Source organism: Echinops telfairi, unplaced genomic scaffold (genome assembly GCF_000313985.2).
Source record: "Echinops telfairi isolate 266 unplaced genomic scaffold, ASM31398v2 ScPeMD7_7467;HRSCAF=8505_1, whole genome shotgun sequence".
Lineage (NCBI taxonomy): Eukaryota > Metazoa > Chordata > Mammalia > Afrosoricida > Tenrecidae > Echinops > Echinops telfairi.
In genome coordinates, this window is record NW_022111368.1 from 7,595,751 (window position 1) to 7,621,141 (window position 25,391).

The 25,391-nt window shown below is 44.7% G+C and overlaps 1 protein-coding gene across 1 annotated transcript in view; it reads left to right on the forward strand.

Moving 5' to 3' along the window:
* COL4A2 (collagen type IV alpha 2 chain) overlaps positions 1 to 25,391 on the forward strand; it is a 232,987-nt gene that overhangs the window by 44,696 nt on the left and 162,900 nt on the right. Inside the window, exon 4 of the mRNA XM_004704409.2 lies at positions 17,298 to 17,381. Within this exon, the coding sequence (XP_004704466.1) occupies positions 17,298 to 17,381 (84 nt within the window). The remainder of the gene's footprint in view (positions 1 to 17,297; positions 17,382 to 25,391) is intronic.

Here is a 25,391-nt window from a genome sequence, read left to right on the forward strand (position 1 = left end):
TGTCCCACTATCATGCTCAGTCCCCACCAGGGTTTCAGCACTTCCTCTTTGTTACATTCCCCTTGATCATGCCCTACCAGGTCTGACTTTTTAAAAGAATCTCAAGATCCTTCTATGTCCAGACTCGTAATCACAAATCCCACTCCAGCATCGCCATCACTGTGATTTGGCATGTATACGTGCAAGTTCTGAATCATCTCCAGACTATTTACATGGGATTTTTTGTTTTGGTTGGGTTTTTGTTTTTTTTTCTGCTAAGTGACCTTAGGGTCAGCCCTGGCTGGGACTTCAAAGAGGCCACCCCTTCCTGAATCTTATTAGGGCATGTATGGGTTGCTACCAAGGAGAGGAGAAGTATTGTCTATTAAGGAAAAAGCTTTCAGAGAGCTAGCTAGGAGGAGGAAATGCTGGGCTCTGCACCAGTGTTTGACTGTTTATGGTACATAAGTGAGCTGTGGTTCCCGGCAGGAGATTCCTCTTGAGGGTGGTGCTTGGGGTGAAGCAAAGAGTTGAATCATAGCAACATTGGAAATTAAAGCACAACCAGTCTACATTCCCTGCCCTTTGTGCAGAGCTAAACAATGGCAAGCATTTCCTTAGATGCAGACTCTCATTTGAAAATATGAGACGTGATCTAGCTTAGGTTCTGCTACGACCTTAGTGCTCCATTCTCAAAGTTTTGCAGCCAGGTACTCATCAGAAAATGTGAGGCGGGGCTGATTACAGCATCCCTGCAGCTGTTAGTCATCCAACTGAGACTCCAGAGTGTTTTTGGTACGTATCACCATCAACTCTGTGCCTTTCCTGTCAAACTGATTCCTTTCCTTTCCTTGTCCCTGCTTTCTCTATAGCCACTCCCCAAAATCTGTTCTCATTCCTTTATCCCACTTTTCCACAAATAGAGAATCCTATCTCTGAGGCAGCTAATCCCTCTGGAGTGGTGCCTAAAACTTTTATAATTTGACCAAATTCCAAGCAACACTGTCCTTAGGATTTCTTTTAATAGTTTAAAGAAAACATTCAATTCATATACTGTACAATCCATACAATAATAAAAAGGGTTGTGCAGTCATCGCCACAATCAATTTTAGAATAATTTCTTCATCATTATTATTATTAGCTCTCCATTTTCCCCAAACTCCCCCACCACAACCCGAAGAAACTATTAAACCAGTTACTATCTCTAGATTTCTCAAATAAAAACATACCCCCAAATAATAAAACCCTCCCAGCAGCAACAAGGAAAAAACCCTCCATCCAAAAGAAAGATAAGGAAACAATAAAAACTAGCACAAATTCAAAATTGGTTAAAAGGGAAAGCAAATGATAAGATGTTAAATTTTAATTTAACTATACATGCAGTAATCCATTTCCCAATGCATTCTGTCTGATGGGAAGGCTAGTCGCATCCCTGGCCAATGATCAAGGGAGTTCTCCAGAGGCTTAATCCATCGAGGGACTCTGGAAATGGATTTGGGGCCTTCCCTGTCACCCACAGCCATCTGTAAGCAGAGTGTAAGCAGGTTACACTCCAATACAGTTCCCTCCTCCAGCCTTTGACATTCTGGTTTACAATCCTTGGATCACACAGGCAGTGTGCTTCTTCCATTAGGTCTTCTCTGACACCTCAATTATCTGGCTGCTTGTTTTAAAACATACTCTAAAGAACTTTTAAGTGGAATGAATAATCCAGACCAGGCACAAAAAAAGAACTTGAGACATGTCTACCCGTGTCAATCAGTAAATCAAATGCACTTAGGCCATGCAGAAAAGCAATTAGAATCATTTGGATAAAAATTACTTTGCCACTCTTGCTCCATGTACCTTTGTATATAACTTTATTAGAGCATGTATTACTTTGTTAAGCATTGATTGTTAAGTGCTGATGATTTCTGTGACTGGTTTATCATTTTCCTCAGGCAGGAGACCTACTTATTCCTCCTAATGTCTCCATGCCTGACAGGTGGTGGGTATTCAAAAAAGTGTTTAGAGGACATTTTGTGGGGATTGACTGTCTACATTGATAAAAGCAACTGAAATAACTTACTCTCACACTACCAAAGCCAAAGTTTTAGATTTGTGCAATAGAATACTGATTTTAAATATGCTAGTCCAAATTGCTTTACCATGTGGATTCTTTTCTTCTTCTGTGTTTGCAGGTGTTTGTGCTTTATCAGTTTCTCCTTGTTTCCATGTTTGTTTTATTGCCAGAGTACCGACATTTCCTGGCTTTTGTTAAGCTGTGGCACAAACTCTGTTTTGAAAGGACAGGAGCATAATAAAAACGGATATGAAAGAAGGGCCAGATGACATCACTCGAAATATTTGAGGAAGTCCACTCTTTTGGATGTTTATAATCTCAGCATGTTAGTTGTTTGTAATGTGATAAGAGTACTTTTGATACATAAGGGGAACTACAATCCATGTTCCTCAGACAGTTCATGAATTTTTATCTTGGGCTCATAGTGAAGGACAGAGAACAAGGAGGTTCTTGGCTTGAATCCCAAGGGACCCTGACTCATTGGTTGACCTTGGGTACAAGGTTCAGCATACTTGAGCTGCTTCAGTTGTGCCTAAGCCAGCTATTCAGTGCACTTTTTAAAGAAAAGAAATCTAATAGAAAACTAAGCAGTCCACTTATTAAAGATGGCTTAGCATACTACATTTTTCCTTCTCAAAATCTAATATTAGAGGAATGGATGCGATGTACATGAGCTTAAAATTCAATTATCACCTTTCCAGGTTTAACTTTCTAGACTCTATAATGCATTGATTCAACGTGAAAATTGCAAAGCACTCAAATTTCTCTGTAAACAACCTTTTTTTTTTCAGCAGTACACATATTGATCCTTGCCAGTCTCACAGGATCTGTATTGTGGGTTAGGAAATTCCCTGGCATCTCACCTTGGAGGGTGAAACAAGACAAAGGCTGAGAACATGATTAGCTAGTACGTGTGCCAAGCAGCATGCTAGGCTTTTTCTATGGATTCATCTCATTTTGTTTTCTAGAGACTGTTCCCTGTGCACTGGAAAATAATGTAGATTTTGCTGTTGTTGAGTGGAGAGTTCAGAGTATGTGTACAAGGCCAAACTGATTGTGTTGTTTAGTTCTTCTGTGTTTTTTATTGAGTTTCCTTCCCGATGTTCTGCCCTGCCTGGTGTCTCAATAATCCCACGAGGAATGGTAGAGCCTACCCATTTTGCAAATGAGGAAACTGAAGCCCACGGGGGTTCCATTTAGTCCCCAGGGACACACAACCACAGCACTGGGTCTGAAGTTCAAGGACCCCCAGCCCCAGGGCTCTCCTCTCAGACATGGCGCTGTGCAGAGCGATCCAAGTAGACAGCAACCAAGATCTCTGCAGCTGAGTGGAAACCAGGGTCAGGGCGGAAACACAAGCAGGGTCAGAAGATTCTGGAAGCCCAGACAGACACCATCTCCTTACAAATCCCCAGATTAAGGATAAAAAGACTAGAGAGGTCATTTGTCTGCACACAGAGCTGTACAAGAATGTAACTGGCTCCTAAAATCTCATAAACCTCAGTACAAACACTAAACGCCTGTGCATGTTACTTCTGATTTAGCTTTATGCGCCTGCAAAATTTGGTCTGAACATTGCCCTAGGCATATAGCCTGCTGTGTGGTAAAGAGAAGTGTGGGATTGGAAATTCCTTGTCGGGGTCTCCAATTGGTCAACACACACACACACACACACACACACACACATAATTGAGTCCTTTTTGTATCCGTAAGTACTCTGAGACATCAATTGGTCCCAGCAACATCTTTGTGCCATGATTTCAAATAGATTATATTCCTAAACTGTCTCTCAAACCAATGAGAAGGCTTTTAAGAGTTAAGTTCACAGCAAAGGACTCTTAAGCCACTATTAATATACAAAAGCATACCTATGAGTATACCTTCTCCACACGGCCAGGTATGATGAACTTGGCAGGGTACCTGCCAAAGAAATAGCAAGGCAGAAATTGAGAAATCCCAAAGCAGAAGCCTGGCCAGCAAGTATATAAGACAGCTGTGTTTGTAGTATTGTGCTGTCATTCGCCCCAAAGTTCCCTGTGACCTTAGCTCAGATCCCTGCCAGCCTTGCAGAGCTCGGAGTTAAACATATCTAAAACCAAGCTTGTCCAGGCAGAACTGCTGTTATCCCTTGCATGCCAATACCAATGAACACCTCCGCGGCCTAGACCAGTCTTTTAACAAACCAGAACAGAAATCTTATTGTATTATGAAAAAGTATCACTGGCTTTCTTTCATTCCACTCTTCTCAGATTTTCCCCTCAAAATTAGAATGTGGGGTGGGGTGTAAGCTGGCGGTGGGGGGGAGGGGGTGTTCACAAAGCTCTTTAACTAGACTGACTTCTCTGAAGTAAACTAGCTTCGAAAGCTGCATCCACTTCATTCCTTAAGACCAATGTTGAATATCCACGTCAGATTCATACGCCAACACTAACAGCATATACATTTTTATTCGTTTGCCAGAGAATACCAAGACTTGACATGCTGGATAAATAATTAAAATTTAGTTTAGATAACATGTGAGGTAATGCCTATATTAACTGAAGTCTTGGTAGATTGCCTCTACTAGCTGAATAGGACGTAAGCAAATTAGCTCATAAATATTTATTCTAAAGATGCCATGTAAAACTCTTTCCTGCATGCGCACTTGATAGCCTGAAGATTGCTTTCCAGCTATAATTATTCTGGTGGCCTTTTGAACAGGCGTGGAAACCCTCTGATGGATTGTATTTTTTAACTTCGTGATACAACAGCATCTTCTAGGGCTATAAACGTGACTGGGTGATGAAAGCTCTCATCAGAAATCATCTCTAATGTGGACGCTTTTCTAACGATTGTCACGACTATTGGGTGGACGTGCCGGTGCTCAGGTGAAGACAGAGGGAGTCAGAGAACATTGATGTGATGTCACTTGGTGACAGTCCCCACTCTCTAGAACTCAGGTTCCTGACAGGTCCTTGGCAGAGAGGAGAAGGACATCAATATACTATGGAAGTCACATCAGATCATGCCTGATTACTTCTCCCCATCCAGCGCTTTTCCTTGATCCACCGAATAACACAGCAGCAGCTGAAAGCTAAGAAGATGAACCCAAGAGAACGCAGCAAGGAAGTGTGCCCTTGTGTTCTTGGCTGTCAAGGAAGTGTGCCCTTGTGTTCTTGCCTTGGCTCAGTTAAGCCACAGGCTCTGCTTGCTCCTGCTTCCTGCTTGGCTCCTGATCCATGGGCACGTTGCCCTTGACTTCCGCAATTCAGTGGTCTTGCTATGTCTTTGTGCCCCCTGTTATCAAACAACTTCCTTTCCTCTTTGTTTTTCGTCCCAAGATAACATGGTCTACTTACTTCAGCATTTACTTATTGGGGATTTAACCTGCCTTTTTAACTGTGCTATTGTTTGTATTAATCGTTATGAATTGCATAGTGTTCTGATGACACAGGGACCCAATATGGTGTGATCTTACCTTAAGATCCTTGTGGTTCGGGTGTATGACTTTGCAGAGTGTGTGTGTGGAAGGCATGCTATAGCAGAAATGCCTGTCCTTAAAAGAATGCTCGGAACAAGATGTGAAACCGCAAGAATCTGACTTTCTTTTTCCCAAGAGCGAGTGTCTGGTGTGTTTGAGCGGCTCTCAACTACACTGATAGGGAGTTTTCCAGGTCAGGTGGGGTGGAAGGAAAACATTCCACGCTGAAGGAACACTATGTTCAGAGTACCTTTTGGAGAAAGATGACAACCCAGGAGTGTTAAATCATTCTAAATCTTTTGCATTCCATCATCATGTTAAAATCGTATGCGCTCAATTTGAGTAGAACGACCGTGAGACTGTGAAAGCTGTGGGAACCGTGGGTAGAAAAGGAGCCCAACTTGAGGGGCAGGACATGCTAACCTAGAGAAACAATGATGGATACAGGGATCAAAAGATGTACAGATACAGAATATGATGTCTAGTGCAGACAGATTCTAACAGGAAGTCATAAAGACCCACCTCCCTGAGCATTAAAGGCAATTCCCGCCAAGTTGATTCTACCTCGTCACGTATTTCTGACTTGACCTGCGCTCCGTGGGGTTCTCAGGGGCTGAGTTCGAGGACATGGGGCTTCTTCCGGGGCATCTCTGGGTAGACGCGATCTGCCAAACTCTTGGTTAGCAGCCAAACATGCGCCAAACAAGCACCATCTCAGGACTCCTCCTGGCCAGAGTAATTTGTAAAACTCCTAGAGGGTGACAACCGCTACCAAGTATAGAGAAGTAAACGGAGTGCAAAGAGTGCGACTTTCAAGAATTGGAATATGGACAGATCTCCAGAACGAAGCAGAACAGCAGTCAAGATGACTTCAAAGCATCAGATCCCATGCCCCTCGGGTGTACCTGTGGGACCATGTGTCTATGTGTGTGCACGTGTCTGCCAGCTTTTGCAGAGCAGTCAGTTGCACAGGTTGGCTCTTGAAATAATGTCGGTTGTGTGGTAAATCCATGACAGCATTGAGAAAGGGGCTTTAATGACCTCCCAGCAGGCAGCAAACCTCTGGAATGTCTCAGACCAACCCAGCTCCTGTCCTCAGCCGTGGATCTTTGAGGCAGCTCTGCGGGGATTCATGCCTCACCGCATCGGTGGGTGAACAGAGGTTAAGTGAAAGTTAGAGTCTCGCTTGGTAATGAAGGACTTTCACGGAGAGTTGAAATAGCTGTTTCAAAGCACTCGAAAAGACAAAGAACTTATTCCCACTCAAGATTACCAAGACTGTGTTTCATTGGTAACTCAAGACCTTGGGAATTCCCAGCAGGAAGTTGTTCAAGATCAGTCTTTGGAATCGAATGGATAAAATGCTGTTCAAAATAGAATTTGGCCATCAATTCGTAAATGTATCCAAATTACAAGGAAAATAAACCCCCATGATGCTCAGCAGCTGCTATTTTGCCTGCCATCAAGACTGCTATCACAGGTGGCCCCATGAGGATCAGAGCAGCACTGCGCTCCATAGAGTTCGCAGTGGCTGCGTGCTCTGAACTAGATCACCAGGCCATTCTTTCAGCACACTGGTGGGTGGACGTGAACTGCCTTCCTTCTGGTCAGCTGCCAAGTGCTGGACTATTTGTATTACCCAGAGACTCTCAGGGAGTAAGAGGAATCGTGAAATAAAAGAATACCAGAAGTCGGGGGATGGAGGTGTTCGACTATAGAGGAAGAAAACGTTTACAATGCAGACAACATGTACCTGAGAGGGGACACTCTTTGAAATTCCAAGTCAGAAACTATCTCCACTTCAAGGTGTCCTCATTCGACCTTCTACATACTCTTCCCTCTTTGAAAATCATTTTGTAAATTGTGAATTGGATGAAGAGTGGAGTTCAAGGCCGTCCGTTTTCCACCCAAGGATGCATAGGTATTTTCTTTCATGTCCTTGGTTGGAATCCCCACCAGGTAATCTCACATAGCCTGCTTCCTCCCTGCACTTCCCATTGACACTCCCCTTCTTCCCTAGCCCTCCCTACCTTCTGAACTTTGTCCGTGGGAAAATGCTACCATTCTGATTTCAAATGGTAGATTATTTTTTGGAGGGTGTGGCATTACCTCCCTGGTCTTATTGATCACCTTATCTGGCTACTCTTAGACCACTTCCTCTGGCTGCCTACCACATCTCTAGGGCCCCACCCCAGCCGTTTTCCAGCAGGTATGCGCAGTGCTGTGTGCCTGTCTGGCCCTGACGACAGCTTCGTCCTAATATCCATGACTTAGATTTTCAGTATCTGTGTTCCAAGTTTCTTCCCGGATGACTCAAGATGAGGCATCCCATAATTCCACCCAGCACCTAAAAAAGCAACTCAAAAAAGGAAGCCTGAAGCGATCCTTCTGATGAACACAGGAATACATACGATATGGGAAATTGAAAGAAGAGGGCGTGGGGGGAGGGAGGGCATTTGTGCTTCTGGAAATAGTGTGTGTGTGTTCAAGTGGCTTGCAATCCAATACTGGGAACGATGTGTCCACTCCTAGATACGTGCCGGGGTCCCTGAGTAGTGAGAACACACGTTCCTGTGCTGCCTTTTGCCTCCAGAAAGGAGGAGAGTGGGACCTTGTGACAAAATGACCAGAGTAGAGGACAGGCCATACGGTGTGCCTCCTGTCTTCCCTAAGTCAGCGAGATGCCCCACTTGTCTTCACCTGCGGGATTGGGCCCACCCACACGCTGAGATCATTTCTGGCCCTGGGCAAGGTATTTCTAAGGAAGCATTGGCTCATAAAACTTTGGCTGGGCATCAACTCTCATTCTGGTGTCTGGAAGCCCATGCCAGTTCCCCAGGCCTGTTGCCTAGTATCAGGGATCCCTTACATGTGGATGGATGGTGCAGGAGACTCCATGAAGTACCTGCACATTCATGAAGCCATTCCGTTCCCCCAGCAGACCTGCAGTAGAGTTGCTGCTGTGCTCACGTTGTGCAAAGAGTATTGTGGTTCTGAAAGGTTGGGTCCTATCTCTGCCTAGGTTCGCTTTTTGTTGTGGCCCTTCGCCTCACTACTCATTCTCCTCTCTGCTCCTCATTCCGACTCTCCAGCTTCCTCTAGTCTACGAAATCCTTACCCAGGGTACTTGCCTGCCTGTCTGCACTCTAGAGGCTAAGGACTCTTACGCAGCCTATCATTTAGCCTAGTTTAAATGTCAAAAGCACACATGATGTCATTTGGGAAGGCGCGCAGGCCCTGGCCTTTGCTGCTACCTTGCTCGCTGTGCCTGGCAGCAGCCTTCCTCCTCCTTTCAGTCTCCATTAGGTTCTGTTATTTATTTGTGAGCCAGCCCTACTCCAGCAGACCCCAGCCCTGCTATCAAATTATGGTTGCCATAGTCTATCTTGTCAGCAGCTTAAAAAGAAACAGAAGGTGGTGATGTTGGCTAGCCGCCGCTCCTAGGAGAGGTTTAAGTCTGTGAGTTTAAAAATCTGTGGTTTGTTCCCGGTGACTCAGGTGAGGACACCTAACGTAATGCCTTCCAGTTATGTCTGCTGCTATGGGGAACCAGGAGGAGTAAAAAATATGACCACACCGGTATTTCACCTGGATCAAAGCAAGCAGACCGATGCTTATAGAACACGAAGGCTGCCTTCCTGAAAATTTGAGTCGATGCAAGGGCATCACCTGAACCAGGTTCACTGCCAAAGGTCTGATTCCCCTGCTACCAAGTCAGAAGCCCATCCACCTTTGGTCTTCCCAGGGCTGCTAGCTCCTCAGAGGCAGGGGGTTCAGTCTTACCTGGGCTAAGAACTACTTGGTACTCAGAAAATTTCCAAGTGAAATGACTTGGTGTGTGTGCACTTTTCTCCTTCATTACTTCAGTGCTAGTGAAAAGTTCAAGTCCATTCTAAAGTGAGTGCCCTTGAAATCCGACAGAACAAGGGAAACCACTGGCTGGATTGGGAAGAAGGGTTTCGTTCTGTGGAGAGCAGGCTGCGATCAGCCCTTCCTTTGCCATATACCTTGTCTTACTAATACTATGTTGGAATTATTTCCTTAATTTCTACAGCTGCATGTGAGGAAATGGCTTATATTTCCTGTTTTGATAAACTAATAGAATTTTACTGGGAATCTTGTACCCAACGTGGCTTTCTTCTTTGTTGGCCTGTTTTTGGATTAAAAAGATAATTTTATAAGGTCCAGCTTGACTGGACTTGTAGAAAAGACAACAACGTGTGCAGTTTTCTTTATGTTCTTGCCTGAAATATGAAATATAATTACTTTTGAACAATAAGAAATGCTTATCTTTCATGTCAGTTAGAAAGGGCTATTCAAGGTTCCTTTGTTTAAGAAGTTTGCGTTAGGCTGCAATCCAATGGTAAAGTACTTACACAATCCCTGCAGAAGTCCCTCTTTGGCTGGAGGTATATTGGCTTAAAAATACTTCCTTGGGACAAGAAGTTTCTTGGAACATGCAGAAGACAGAATATTCTTTGTTTTAGGACAAATGAATCTTGTTCTCGTATCTTTATATGAAGGCAACACTCATTTTTTGTGTCTGCAAGTTGTGAACAATAGCCAAACGTTTTTCATTTCATACAGACACATTTATATATGCATCTGCATGTATTAGCATGAAATTTAAATGATATTCATATCTTCAGAAAGTTGGGTGTGTTTTTATGGGCTTGTTCCTTTAACCCACTTACACGATTTGCACCGTTACAGAGATAACTTGTTTCCCAGGGCCTAAATCATCCATGCATTTTACTTTCCAATAACTGGGTTATTGTTTAAAGCTACTTTTAATGGTGTCAGCATATTTAGAATGCTGCCATTGGAGGAAGTGACAGTGAGTGGCCTTCTCTTCCATTTGAAGCGGGGATACTCCTCAGACACCTACGAGAAAGATCCCGTTTTCACCAGGTGGCGAAGGGAAAATGGTCAATCTCTGCCTGGGGGTTCGTGAAGCCTAAGGAAGGCAACTTGATACTAGCATCTGGCTAGCTCAGTAAGAGGCTGGCCAGGGGTATGTGTGACCGGATGCTCCCTTAATCTTGCAGCTGCTACTGAAGATCCCTCCTCAGACTCTGTACTGACCCCATTTCACCAATGGCCAAGCACAGACTCTTGCAGGCAGCCAGAGAGCCATTGACTCCAGACAAGAAATTGGCCACATAAACCTGCTGGGTACCAAACTCAGGAAACTAGGATCTGGTTTTGCTTAGAAGGTTGTGGATGACGCCTCTCTCTCAAAGACAGAAAATTCACCAAGGAATATAGATACTGCATGTGTGGTGCTTTGAATGTGTCTATGATTGATTGAACAGATGTACAAATAGATGCATATTTAGATCTAACTAATCATATGACGGCAAGGTTTAGATACGCCTCTAAAGAAAAAGCGTTCCCACATAAAAAGTCGACCAAGAAATCCCTTGTCCAAAATTTTTCACTTTGCTCCTAAAAACGTTGTCTGTTGCACGCCACTATTTCCAGTGGAGTAGAATATGATATAAGGCTTATAGAAAGTATATCTTATGCATTTCCCATTGGCAGTTGGCTCTAAAATGAACCAGGTCCCATCCAATTCCTAGAATTTCTAACAGTTGTGACGATGGTGCCTCCTCATAAAGAAGAAATTAAGCAAAGAAGAGACCTAAGAGGTGTTTTGAATAAAGAGCTTAAACTTGTTTTGCTTGTTAGCATTTTGAGGCATCAGAAGCTGAGTAATTGTGACTTGGGTGTCCAGAGCCTCTCTAAATGCACCATTGATGTGCCCATCAAAGAGAGGTCCCAGGGCCAGCCCTTTTCTAGAATAGACATACCTGAGATCCGTCTTAGTCATAGAAGGAGTCGAATCTATAAGAAATACTGCCTTCTACTCCTCTAAAGGAGGTGTTGCATCCGTTTACAATGCTTCATTTGTCTCCTGACCAATCTTCTTTTTGCATTGTTGGTGAAGTGCCATGCAGTCAGTCCATGACTTTAGTACCAAAGAACAAAGCATGGCTGGGTCTGGCACCATGCTCACAAGCAGGTGCTATCGCTAGTTCGCTGCTGTAGCCACTGTGTCATGGAAAAAGATGGATCTTAGGAAAAGCCATCATGAAATTTCCATCTAGTGAGATGGATGGAGGGGCTACCTTTTTTTCCCATGACACTGTACTTTACTGGGCGGGATGTCTTTCTCCAGAGACTGCCTCTTCCTGATTTCATGCCCTGTCTAAGTGAGACAAAGTCTCACCATCCGTATACTTCTTACAAGAAAGACTTGTTCATCCTTCCCTCTGTCTCTTCACCAATTTTAGTGCGCTTACCTGGAAATCTTGTCAGAAAGTAGCTTCAGATCCAATAAAATACACTTCTGCTTGACTCTTAGGCGACATGGCTGGTGGTGGTCTGCAGATGCTACCTGGAGTGTCAGGGGGCCTAGAAGGAAGAACGACAGTATTTGTAATATTTTGAGTATAAATTGATTACCCTACTGACTGAGTCTAAGTCCCTACCTCTGACCAATCAACCTCAATCATGACCTGGGTTTCGCTTTCACTCTCGGTTTCTAGACCCATCTCTGTATCCCACTTTACCTGCAACACTGTTTTCCAGGTAAATCATCCTCAAACTCTTCTTTGTTTACTGTCTTTCCAATTCATTCTCCCTCATGGTGCTTTGTTGCTCCTGCCTTCCCTTGCTGATGTGGGTTATGATTCCTATGAATTGTTGAGAGATTTATCCATCCTCCATCTCCCTCTGGCTCAGCTTAAAGACATTCACAGTATGTCAGAACCAGTGTGTGTGTGTGTGTGTGTGTGTGTGTGCTGGTTCTGAATTGTTCTATTTCTGGTTCTGAATTGTTCTATTTCTCAAAATGTATAGTTCACATTTATCTTTCAAAAACTGCCCCTGTTGGTTACATAACACTTTTTACAATGTCAACAGTCAACAGTTATCTAGAAAGGACAGTCCCTTTCCTTTGTCTATAATACTTCCCCATCATTCCTCTCACTTATCTTGAAGGAGCAGATAAGTCAAATGGGGTCTGGTCTCCTGTTGGACTGCTGATGACGTAGTTGACCAGACGGGAGCACATGAGTGAGTGTGCATTCATAATGGACAGTGCATTCATAATGGACAGCCTCCAAATCACACATGCCATCCAGATTTGGGAGTTAGAGCCACCGTTTAAAATGGGCGAACATGGTATGTGAGTAGCAACTGAGGTGAGTTTCAGTACAGCTGGGAGAGCTGAGAATGCCCCAGTCTCTGTGAAGGGTCTCTACCCCTGGCTTGAAGGCAGCTATGAGACTGAATTGAGGGCCGAGCCAGGATTGGAGGATACAAAAATAAAGGCTCATTAGGAGAATGTGTTTCAGCTGCACTCCAGTTCTCTAGGCGTGAAGAAGCCTCGCCCAACTTTCATCAGAGCTTCCTTAAAATTGGTCCTATAAAGCCACTCACCTGTCCTCCCTCTCCCACCCCCCTCCACCACCCTTGGGATTACAATTTCCAAACAGCCTAAGACTTTGACCACTTTAGTTAAATGATTGTAGTGTTGTCCATGAAAAATGGAGTCCTTTGCATACACATCGCAGGACCGGAACCTTCTGACTCCAGGAACTAAATCTCTACCGTACTTGCATAGATGGTGAAATCAGTAGCCAGGCACACCTCTAAGTAACCCAGGGTAGAACAAGGATTTGGCATCCTGCTCCAAACCACTGCTGGTGGTGGGACTTTAGCACTGAAAGAATAACTCATGGAAGATTTTACTAGCTTTTCCACATTTCAATCCAGGATTTTGTAGGAAGAAGAGGTTAGAAATGTACAATGCCGGAAAGGGCCTTGGGAAATACTAAAGGGAACTGGAGTCCGTGGTGAAAGCTCACCCTCATGTACACTCTGGAGTTACAGAAAGAAGCACAGCCAATTAGTCCTCTTCTTTGAGTGTGGTGGGAGTTTCTTGAAGTGGAGATGAGGGAGTGAGGGAATTAGGCTTAAAAGGAAAGAAAAGAAAAAGTTGCCAAGACGCAGGGTCAAGTTTTGCCTTAAACACCAGCAGTGAAATCAAATGACAGTCCCAAGGCCATGGAGCATTGACCGTAACTAGTGACATGCTTTAGTATTCTTCTGTTCAAGGGGTACAGGGCGGGACACAGCTCTTGGACTTTCCCATCGCAGCCAACGTTGTCGTAATTTAGAGGAGTAATTTAAGATAGCATGTATGGCTTGAGAATGCTTTAGAGTCCCACAACTTGTCAGGTAAATGCCCAGGCTCAGAATGAAGACTTGTTCAGTCTTTGACTATCTGGAACTTATGCCCTGTCCTTAAGAAAGTAAATATTTCTGTTCATCCTGGAGATCTGACATTCCAATATGTGATACTTGGGCTTCTTTTAGCTGTTGGAATTCACAAGAGCCCCTGTGAAGGACATGTCAGATACTAGAAGGAAACACACACACACACACACACACACACACACAAATGCACACACACTCCTGAATTCCCATGAAGGAAATAATGTGTGCCATTCAAATCTCTCAGTGATTTCTCATCTTGTGAGACGGGGCACCCGAGGCATTCACATAGGTTGAGAACGTGTTAAGAACAGACTTATCAAACCTCAATTCCTAAGTCCAAAAGAGTAAGTTATGAAGAACTCATTTTTGGACCTAAACTCAGCGCATATTCTAAACTTAGAATGGAGAAATCTGTTGGATTAATTTGAAACCAGTAAAATCATTTCAAGCGTTGATTTATATACAGCGATTTGGCAAGTGGTTTCAAAATCAAAATTAAAAATAGCATGTGAAACACCAGATGGAGAATGTGAGTTTAATGTTTTACACCCTAGACTGAGGACTCTCCCCGCACCCAATCCACCCCCCCACCCCCTGCCAACCTTTCCCCAAAAACCTGGTAAATGGATTAATACATGAACTAGAGGATTCATGCCAAGGATTCATGTCAAAGTTATACTTAGTAAAAAGGCTGAATGTGGTGGCCCATCTAGGCTTCTACATTTGGTGCTAAAGGTAATCTATTGGGCTTATTTATGGCTTGGGGTGAGGGGGGTTTCTATTCATATTCATACTCAAAGTGGGGAATTTTGCGAGAAGGCATTTTTTTAAAATGGCAAGAATCGTACCATTTGGAGGGAGTGAAAGAATTTTATATATGCTTACTTGTGCCCTATGGAATACAAACACTGGCGTTGCCTCACTGAAAGATAACCAAAAAGAGATTCAAAGGGCCTGTGAGGCTTTGATCCCTTTGAAGGTTTTGAGATCCTGGGACATTTGGAATCCTTTAAAGAAGTAACTGATACTATTAGCAGATAGTAGATTAGGTAAAGAATTAACCAGAAGAACTCAGCAAGGTGAGCCACTCAAAAGGGGCCTCTCCAGCAGAAAGTGGTTAACCTGGGAAAGGAATGTAGCGCCTATCCAAAAGGCATGTGGGGTCATTACTGAGGCCAATGTGAACTCTGGCCAGGTGCTTTTCAGCCAGAGGTGGACTGGTCCTGACCAACATAGAGGAAGGCTGTCCTGGAAGCAAGCGCTACAGAGCGGCTATGGAAACCCGTCTGCATTTCCACACAAGCAGCTAGCACAGTGCCGGAGCATGGGAGGTTGTGGCGGATATATTGTCACGAAAACAGGCAGAAACACTTACAAAGGGAGTCCCCAGTGGCCGTCCAATGGAGGATCCTTCCTCATGGAGACTTACTCATTACAAACCGCCCTTCAGAAGAGAATGACCAAGAGGTGGAAGCATGCAATTTTGTCCCCAGTGTGTTGTGTTTTGTGTGTGGAGATGTTGCGATCTGGCTGGTTGGTGTTGCTGGTATCATCCGTCGGTCGGTCGTTGCAGCTAGCCGTGGCTCCTTCTGGGGGGCGCCCCTGACAGCACTCGATGAGATGCTGTGAAGGTTTCCAAAAGTTAGGGGACACATTCCGGATCTTTTCATTATGTTCGCTCACCAAGTTCTGGAAGCCCCTCATCTTCTGTGGGGAATCCAGAGGGTTTCCGTGGGTTAGTTTTCAGAAAGACGCCATTAGAGCTTCTACCTGCTCTGTCTTTGTCGGGAAGCTCCACCCAAGTCTGTCTACGTGAGAGACCCTGCTGCTATTTGAAGGAATGTTGGCAAAGCTTCCAACGTCATAGCAACGTACCAGCCCAACACGGGACAAGAAGCTGACAGACAGGTGGGAGAGAAATGGGGGAGAAGGGGGTACATCTAATGATCACTTCCCACTTGAATTATCTGGTACCTGCCAGCACAATCTGAAGGGACAAATTAAGATACTCCTTTCTATCACCCGAACTCTACGATTTTAAAATCTGAAAGAAATACTGAGAGCAAAGCCTAAGAGTGGCCCAGCCAGCAATCTCTTTCAATGACCCGCTCGACTCACTGAAGCGTTTCATCTCGGTACCTGGCAAAAACAGAATTATACCACCCCAGCCACCCCGACTCAATACATATTTTGAGAAGCCTCTTTCGCACACATTCCCCTTCTCTCTTTCTTGGAAAAAAAAATATCATAGTATGAAAAATAAGAAACCAAATCTTTTGCTATTGCACCGATTCTGACTCCTAGTGACCTCATAGGACCCCGTCGAAGCGAAGAGCCCACAGGGTGTCCAAGGCTGCCATCTCTATGGGAACAGGAGGGAAAAGGTCTTTCTCTCACAGAGCAGTGAGTGGGCCCGAACCACTGACCTGTCGGTTCGTGTCTGAGAGCTGATACACTGTGCCACCGGGGCTTCGCACGGTGAAAGGGAAACAAAAATGGGGTGTTCTCTGGGGATACTTCACATTGAATCTCCACCGTATCTCTGTGGCTAGCTTTGGTGAATGAAGATGAGAGGTGGTCGCTGTATCAGATTTCACCTCCTCACACTGACCTGCCTCTGAAGTCTTTGATTCATCATAACTGGCTTGATGTTCCCAGGACCCCAGAGTTGTCCTGCTGGCTGACCTTCACCACTAAATCCCACCGTCTCCTCTTCCTCCCTTCATCTGCCACCCACTCCGCTCAGTGCTCTGGCCTGGTCTCAGCCCTCTCCTCCTGTGGGATGCAGGGCTAAGAGCTGCTTCCCGGGCGCTCAGAGTTGCTGGATTGTACTACCCCAAACCAACCCAAGCGCTGCCATCACGGCCGTGCCGCCTCATAGCGACTGCAGCGGACAGGGGAGCACTGCCCCTTGAGTTCCAAGATGATCACTCTCTATGGGAGGAGAATGCTGGCTTTCGAACGGCTGACCTTTCAGATTGCACCCAGGCCCCCAGGCCACCTGCATTATACCACGGTGGCTACCAAATGGTGGAAGTCTGGCTTCACTTTGGGTGCTTTTGACCAAAGAGAGCCCTTCGATTCAGAGGATGTTCTCAGCTTTTGACTCTCAGGATTCAGCTTAGCATTTACCGCTTAATGACCAGATTCCCTGTAGCTGCCAGTGCATGCGGGCCCTGTAGGTGTCAGAGGAAACCTGCTCGTGCGCTTTTTGCAGTAGCTGGTTTTTCCCAAGAGGACCATCAGGCCTTTTTCCTGGAATGCCTTTGAGTACCCTTGAACCTCCAGACCTGCAGACTCTCGGTTGGCAGCCAAGCAAGTTTCACCATTTGCAAGACCCAGGAGCTTCCTTACCACTTGGGAAGTCCTTTCAAAAGGTCTATCCTACACGTTGAATGGTTAGTTAGCAAGAGGTGGACGGGCTTTCTCAACAGGTGGTATTGGATACACGCTGTCCTTGGAAATATCTTCAGTCGCTCACGATGTGTTGTTGTGTGCTTGCTTTTGCAGGGTGTGAAGAAGTTCGATGGGCCGTGTGGAGGAAGAGACTGCAGCAGCGGGGGTTGTCAGTGCTACCCTGAGAAAGGCGGCCGCGTAAGTCGTGATGTAGCACGGTGCTTGCTCTGGACTGCCGTCCTTGGACATCTGGTTACAATGCGAGTGCCTTTAAACCAGCGGTTCTCAACCTGTAGGTCGCGACCCCTTTGAGGATCAAACGGCCCTTTCATAGGGGTCACCTAAGACCATCGGAAAACACATAAATATTTCACAATCTATAATTACATAGTGTTTTGTGATTAATCACTATGCCTTAATTATGTTTAATTATGTTCGATTTGTAACAATGAAAATACATCCTGCATTTCATATATTTGCATTATGATTCATAACAATAGCAAAATTACAGTGATGAAGTAGCGACAGAAATCATTTATGGTTGGGGGGGGTCAGTCACCACCACATGCGGAATTGTATTAAAGGGTCGCAGCACGAGGAAGGTTGAGAACCACTGCTTTAAATGGTATGGTGCAGTCAGTTACACACTTTGCCAAATAATCAAACGAAAAGATCTTTTTTCTTTACCAGAACACCAGTGATAAAATGCAAAGCAGACAATAACGCAGTACAGTAATGTGACAACACTCTCCTCAGACGCTGAAAACTATGTTAACTTCCTTCCTCTCCCCTTTTTGCTGCTCACTGTGGCAAATACGAGAGGGCTGCAGAGAGCTTGTGGAACTGTTCCATTATGGATTAGTTCCATTTGTCCACGAACTTTCTGAAGCCCCCTCATGAGCGCATACACACACACACACACACACACATATATATATATATGTAATGTTACCATGGTTTATACTAATCCTGTAACACATGAACATGTGTTTTATAAAATATTATAAAAATGCTTTATACGATGTTATATGTACAGTGTATATTATGTATCTACACTGCTGTATAAAACAGAGTCAATGATCACACCGGTAATCAATCATCTAACACTTAAAATCATTGTTTATTCCCCAGATATTGTTTTTGTATCCTATTTCATGGAGAAGGAAAGGGCACTACTCCAAATATTCATCACGAAACTGATGAAATTGGGAGTACTGACCTCATCTTTGTTTGGTTCAGTGTGTTCCATCAGAGCAATTGGTCTCTTATTCTGTTCCTTGTAAAGCTGCTTGTTGCATCTTTGCATTGCTGACATAAAAGAGATACTATGTATTAGGTGCTTTAACTGAACCCAACCTCTTGAGAGGAGAGCTGTGGGGAGCAGAGTTAGTTTGATGACACACCTCGCAGTTGAAGTCTCTCAGCCTTTGAATCTCACATTCCCCTCTAGGCTCCACACACTTCCCTGCCCTTTCATCAGTCAGTGCCAGGCTGTGGGCAGCAATTGGGAATGCTTGTCTGCCCTGCCTTGTGTTTTTATCAGACACTATCACAATCCTACAGTGTTCCAAATGATTCCAGGTTGAATCGTGAGGTCAAGTTGTCATGTAAAAATAGCCCTACCTACCCATTCGGAAGAGCAGACTCTTTCTAGGGAACCTGTCTTCCTGGTGGCAGGGGACGGTGCACTTCAGCATGCTCAGCTGGGTGAGTCCTTTCCGAAAGACCAAGTAGGTACAGTTCGGTCATCAGGAACTTCTTGAAAACTGCGGTGCCCCTATTTAATGACCACGTGACTACTTGCTATTTCTACGTCAAAGGTCACAGAATCCCAGCCGGCTTTCTGCCCTCGGAGCAAATCTGCTTCACCATGTTCTAGGGTTTGCGTGAGTTACAAACTTCAAAACAGTTATAGTTTAGTAAGTATAAATATGTTATATGTAGAAGCCATTTCGTGAGATTTAAAATTTCTCAGGGTCTCTTGCTATAGATCTTCCCCAATGGTTCTACTGTAGCAAAGGTGAAAAGCCCTGGAGTTACATCGCTTCCCTCTGGGAGCACATAGATAACTCAGCTTTCTAGGCCATTGAGTGGATGAATGAGTGCTGGGTTCCCATCTGTGAAACTAGCCTGGAGGAGATGGGGTTGAACTACAGATACCCAAACTTATTTGGCTTACTGCCCGCCTTTCAGGAAAAAGGGGGGGGAGGAATTCTCAGTGATAATTAAAAGTACTCTCTGATCATTAAAAACTTTTGTTATGGTCCACAATCCAGTAGATATCAGCTTTTGACCGCCCCCACCCCCACCTCCCATCATTCCACCACCACCATCTCCAGCCCCCTTGCAGAGTGGTCTTGCTCACTTGGGGAAACACTGGATTAAAACTCCAGTAGAGCCCTGGGGACGTAGTGGATATGTGCTGGGCTGTTAACCTCCAGGTCAGCAGCTCAAACCACCAGCCAGCCACTCCACAGGATAAAGACGGGGCTTGTGACTCCTGTAAAGAGTTAGTCCTGGAAACTCACCGGAAACCGTCCTGCCCTGTCCGACAGGGTTGCTATGAGTCGGAATCAGCTGACAGTGAGCGGTCAGTCAAGGCAGCCCAGACACACAGAGTAGTTGATGGTTTTCCCCTTTATAGGATTGTTGTATGCAGAACCAGTAAGCAGTTTCCCTTGAGGCCTCAACAAGAGTCTCGCTCTTGAGTAAAGACAAGTAGTTTTGATTATTTCAGTACATGATGCAATGCATACCCTTCAATTGCATCAGAAAGGTCTTTTTAAGGGGGAGATGTCCAAGGTCCCTTCAAGCTCTCTTTCACACACTGAGACCTTTTTGTCTCCTTTTGTCCTGAAGTAAGAACAACACTTCGTATCTGTTCCTATACATAGCCGCACAAAGGTAAAATCAGGCATCTCTCTGGTCAGTTGAATTTAATTAACAGGAGTAATCCAAAACCCAGTATCAATTGTCTTTTCCTCTAATTATACAGATAGCTCATCACCACTGATCAGATTAAGTTGAGGTTTAGCAATTGCCTGAGTCATTTGCTCAAGAGATATCATCAAATGATACCCCAATTTAGAGCCTGTACTAAGATATCCACTCTCTTGAATGCCCAGATTGCTCAATCTGCATTTTGCTTTGTACTGTTTAACACTCAGCACCATGGTAGGGCTGGGTCCAGACACATGCTGGCAGGGGAACATAGAGACCCAGTCAGCATGCAAGGCTGCCCAGTTGATTCAGGTGTATCATTGGATATTGATTAATTATGGCTGACACCAATAGATAAGAAACACCTGTCGGAGACTAAGGATTACATTTTCCATAGGGGCAATCCAGTATATAACTGAAGATAGTTCTTGTTAAGAATCTTGTATATGCTTTATTAAAACAGTGATTAAGAGACATTACTTCAGTCCCATAAACCACATGTGTGTGTGTAGTGACCATTTGTTAATTAGCAGATCTAATCAGATACATTCCTGCAGAAAACCGTGCTTTCTGCCTTGCTATTTTATTTTGGGTTCACCATTTTTTTTGAAGTCATGTAATACTTAAAAATAGCATTTGGACAGATTCTTGCTGTTCAAGAGCTCTGTCCATTGTGTGTTCTTTCCCACAGCCTCCCCTGGGGTCGCTTGCTAGATATTGTCCCCACGGTGCTTCTGTCGCAGTGATAAAAAGGCCTGGCTGCAACCCTGGACATTCCCTGTGCCCTTGACGGACTCAGCCATATATGGGCATTGAGTAGAGTGAACTTGGCCCTCACCATGGTGACAGCCATCATCAAAAACTGTATGTGACTGGATAACTTTTAGACTCTGCACAGAAATCATCAATGCCCTCTGGGTTCTAATGCCAAATGAAATCTCAAGGTACCAAGTGAATGAGCTTTGTGTACAATTTACTGCACCGGATTTCCCACCCCGAAGCGGTGGGGCATGGGTTACTAGAGCAGGGAGGGAGCAGCTTCTCTCAGGCAGAACAGCCAGGCCCCACGCATCATTCCCACCGAGGGAGAACTGTGGCCAGCCGCCCACACACTCCCCACTCGGTGGATGGAGCTGGTAGTGTTGTAGTATCATCTAGCCCATGGCCTTTAATCTATAGCACAAGACGTTGGCGTCATGGGGGAAACGACGTGGTCAGATCTCACACCGAGGTTGTGGCATGGTCTGCAACACCACAGCCTAAAGTTTTCAGACCTTCGAACCTGCTCTTTTTCCAGAACAATGATCTTTTGTGTCAGAGCGTCTCTGCCCAGATGTGAACTTTCATGAATGAGCTTCTGTGGGGGTGGCAATGAAGGGGGCAGGCAGAGATGAGAAGAGGCTTGAGTTCTTTCTTTTTTTTAAGAGTTGTAGTTTCCCACCTCATTGTCAAACCATTTCTTTAGCTGTTCCGTGGATTAAAAAATAATTAACTTTAAGAAAAAGCTTCAGGTTATAACAGTTATTTGTGGGTCTTTATTTCAAATGATTCTGAGTAAATATGTTAGAGTCATTAAATTTTCAAGTGCTAATTCATTGATACTTTGCTCTCAATAGCTCACAGCCACCGTGAACCAGTGCCAGCTCATAGCAACCCTATAGGACAAAGTAGTATTTCCCCTGTGAATTTCTGAGACTATTATTCTTTGCAGGAGTAGAAAGTCCCCTCTTTCTCCCGAGGAGCAGCTGGTGGTTTTGAACTGCTGACCTTACAGTTAGCAGCCCAGTGGGTAACCACTATGCCGCCAGGGTGACTGAGTCTCAGACTTTCCCCACCACTAAGTAGCAGGCCGTTATCAATACTAGACAAGGCACTTCAATGCTCCTCGTTCCTTTTCCCCCCTTGTGGACAGTCGAGACTGTAAGCCATTTAGCGGGATGTACGCAAGTGAAATTCTTTCTACAGAATTCTTATCATACAGAATCACTGCTACCCTACGATATAAATCTTCAAAACAATACAAATTGAGCCAGGTGAGGCATCTAATTCAACACATGCAAGAACCTGATGGCGCTGTGGGTTGGATGCCGTGCTGCTAACCCACCAGCTCGGTAATCCTGCTGGAGAACGATGAGGCTCTGTGCTGAGATAGGTCACTATGAGTCAGAATCGAGTCAATGGTGATGGGCTTGTTTTTGGATTTAGGTTACTTTTTCCAACAATTATAATTTATTGAAATAACTTGTCAATGACATTAACCTTCACTCACCCAGAAAACTCATTCCCATCAGTCCATACAACTCATAGCAATCTATAAGACAAGATTAGAGCTGCCTCCGTGGGTTTCCGAGACTGTAACTGTTTACAGGAGTAGAAAGCATCATCTTTCTCCTGAGGAGACCCTGGTGGTTTCCAACTGCTCTCTTTGTGGCTAGCAGCCCAACGAGTAACCACTACACCACGGGGGGCTCCGTAGCCTTCACAGAGGACCTTCCCCACCCCCGCCCCCACCCCCGACAAAGGCCAAACTCTCAAAGCTCAAACACACCACCACTTAGTCCTTTCCAACGCATAGCTTGTCTTGGCAACAGAGTAGTCCTATCTCGGTAAGTTTCCAAGACTTAACTCTTTGTGGGAGTAAAAAGCCTCATCCTTCTCCTGAGAAGCAGCTGGTGGTTTCAAACGACTGACCTTAAGGTTCATGGCCCAATGAGCAAATACAGAAATATAAATGCAATATATTGGAAATACTTAAGATTGTCAGTAGTCCTTGTCAGACAAGGTAAGGAAGAAGCCAGCACTTTGGGTAGTCCTCAAAGCTCTGTCTCCATATCTCTTGCATCCCTCAGCACTCATGACCCAATGTTCTCAAGCTGCCTCCCTGGTCAGCTGCAGCAAGCCATTGACAAGCTTGGTCTGCAGAGAATAAGTGCTTGGGACATTAAGTTGTGTTTAACTGTTACATTTTTTCTTTGAATGTGGCTAAAAGTTTCCCACACTCTGGATCCCTGGATGGGGGTCAAAGTACAAGCAAATAATTCTTAACCTCACAAGATTCCTGAAATTCAACAATATAAATCAAAATGTAAGAGAGCAGAGAGAATACTAAGCAAAAAGGAGAAGCAAAGGGCAGAGTGAGCAGAGGGCTCTTGGGGGTGGGCGGAGACCGATGAATGGGAGTTGAAGAACAGTCCCTGTCTTCCATCTGCTCTGCCAGAACAAACCTCCAAGATCAAAGAAAGAGACCTGAGCCCGAGGGAAGGGAAAGAGAGGGGGCCCAAAGCTGTAGGGTTGACAAGATCTCGCTCAAGGGAGCTGCAGTCATGCTAACAGTATTGTTTCTTATGTGGTTGCTAATCATAAACGATACTCTTCAAGGTGTAAAATTAGGCATCCAAACAAAAACTTTTTTTTTTTTTCCTCTTTCAAAAATGACCTCATAAGAAGCCGAGTAGACTGCTGTGGCCCTGGAGAAAGAGCCGCAGCTCATAACATGGACACGTGGTCAGCAGATGCAATGGTGGCTCAGTACAGGATTCTCCCCATCCAGGCAGACACCTGAATCCAGTGGTCAGTCCTGTCAGTGGACTTGGGTCTGCCACTAGGATGCTGAACTGGTTTCAGCCTGAGTCTGCTGTGCACAGCATTGGTGTACGTTAGCGGTCAGTCAAACGACAGCGAACAGCATCAACAGCGTACCTATGTGGTCATCAACTACCATAACCAGGGCAGCCATTTATCATAGATTCTCAAGATAGTTCCAAGTTTGGAATAAAAAATTTTTAAACTAAAGCGGTGTTGCAATGGCAGGCCATAGCTACTTGGACGTTAGGCCCCTTCTCCAACAACTGTTCTTTCTCCAGCGAGACACTTTTTATCGGATGTCCAGCAAACTTCTCAGAAACCACCTCCAGTTTTGTACGCACTGTCATCGCAAAGCCCAGAAAAGCAGCCTGTGTTCTAGGGCTTTCACAACTCTGGTTACAGAGAGCTCTCGCCCACTTTCAACATCTCGCTGTTATTTTTAGGTGTTTCTGGAACAAAGGTGGTTCTGACACAGCCAATTCAATAGTAGCTACAGCCTCTCAGTTCCTTCATTTTTATTCTCTTTTATTTATTTAACGTTCTCCGTTATCATCTTTTCGAAAGGGAAGTGCGTCCGGCAGTGGTAGACCGATGTCCACCTAAAGGACGTCTCCAGACTCATCTGTTGATGACATTTCCCTCACGTCCGCTGTCACCAGAAGAGCCAGAGGTTCTCGTTAGCAGGAGGCCTTCACGTTTCAGTGACTTGGCACTCTATGAGATCAGCTGCGTGAGCTTTTAGACCACTCCGTTGCTCTTTGTCCCACCTCAAAATTATAAATATTTCAGAGGGACCACATATGAAGCTACTCAGGATGCCTTAGAAAAGGTCTGATTGGAAGTCATTTAAATTCAGAATATGCACCACAAATGAGCTGATTCCAACCCATAGCTACTTCACAGGACCGAGTAGAACTGCCTCTGTGGGTTTCCAGGACTGTGAATCTTGTTGGGAGTAGAAAGCCTCATCTTTCTACTCTGCAGTGGTTTAGAACTGCTGACTTTGAGGTTAACAGCCCAACTGTCAACCCAATAACACTGAGACTACCTTATGCAATTGTAAATAGGCCTAATTTTAATACCACCTCACCAAATAAACATAATGAAGAGCATTAGAGACAGAATCTGATGCCTGAAAGGCATTGCATGGGGGGTGCAGTAGAGTATGGTTTAATTGTTATTTAAATCATCATTTCCTTTACTTGAAAACTGATCAACTTTGCCCTGGGATTCTGTTGTTTCCTAGTCATAAACACAGTATAAAGCAATAGGAATTATGCAATTTCTTGGTGAAAACTAATCACAGGGATGTGGCTCTGGATTTGTCCGTTTCAGCAGAAGTTAGTTATCCAGGACACACAGCTGCTTCTGCTATCAGCCAAACAAATATTTGGTAAATGATGTGGTTAGCAGGGAGCATTGTCACAGTAGGTCTGGGACATATTCAGTGGTTGATCATGAAGTACTGGCACATCGGGCGTCTTCACATCTGAGTGAAGAAGAAGAATTAAAAATGGCTTGATATTGCATTGCCTCACCTCTTCATTTCTCTCTCAAACACAATTGTGAGGATGGTGTAAGACCGGGCCGTATTGCACATTGAGTCGCTGTGTGTTAGAACCCACTTGTTGACACCTAGCAACAGCACGCCCTTCTGATGAGCACTGTACACACACACACTCA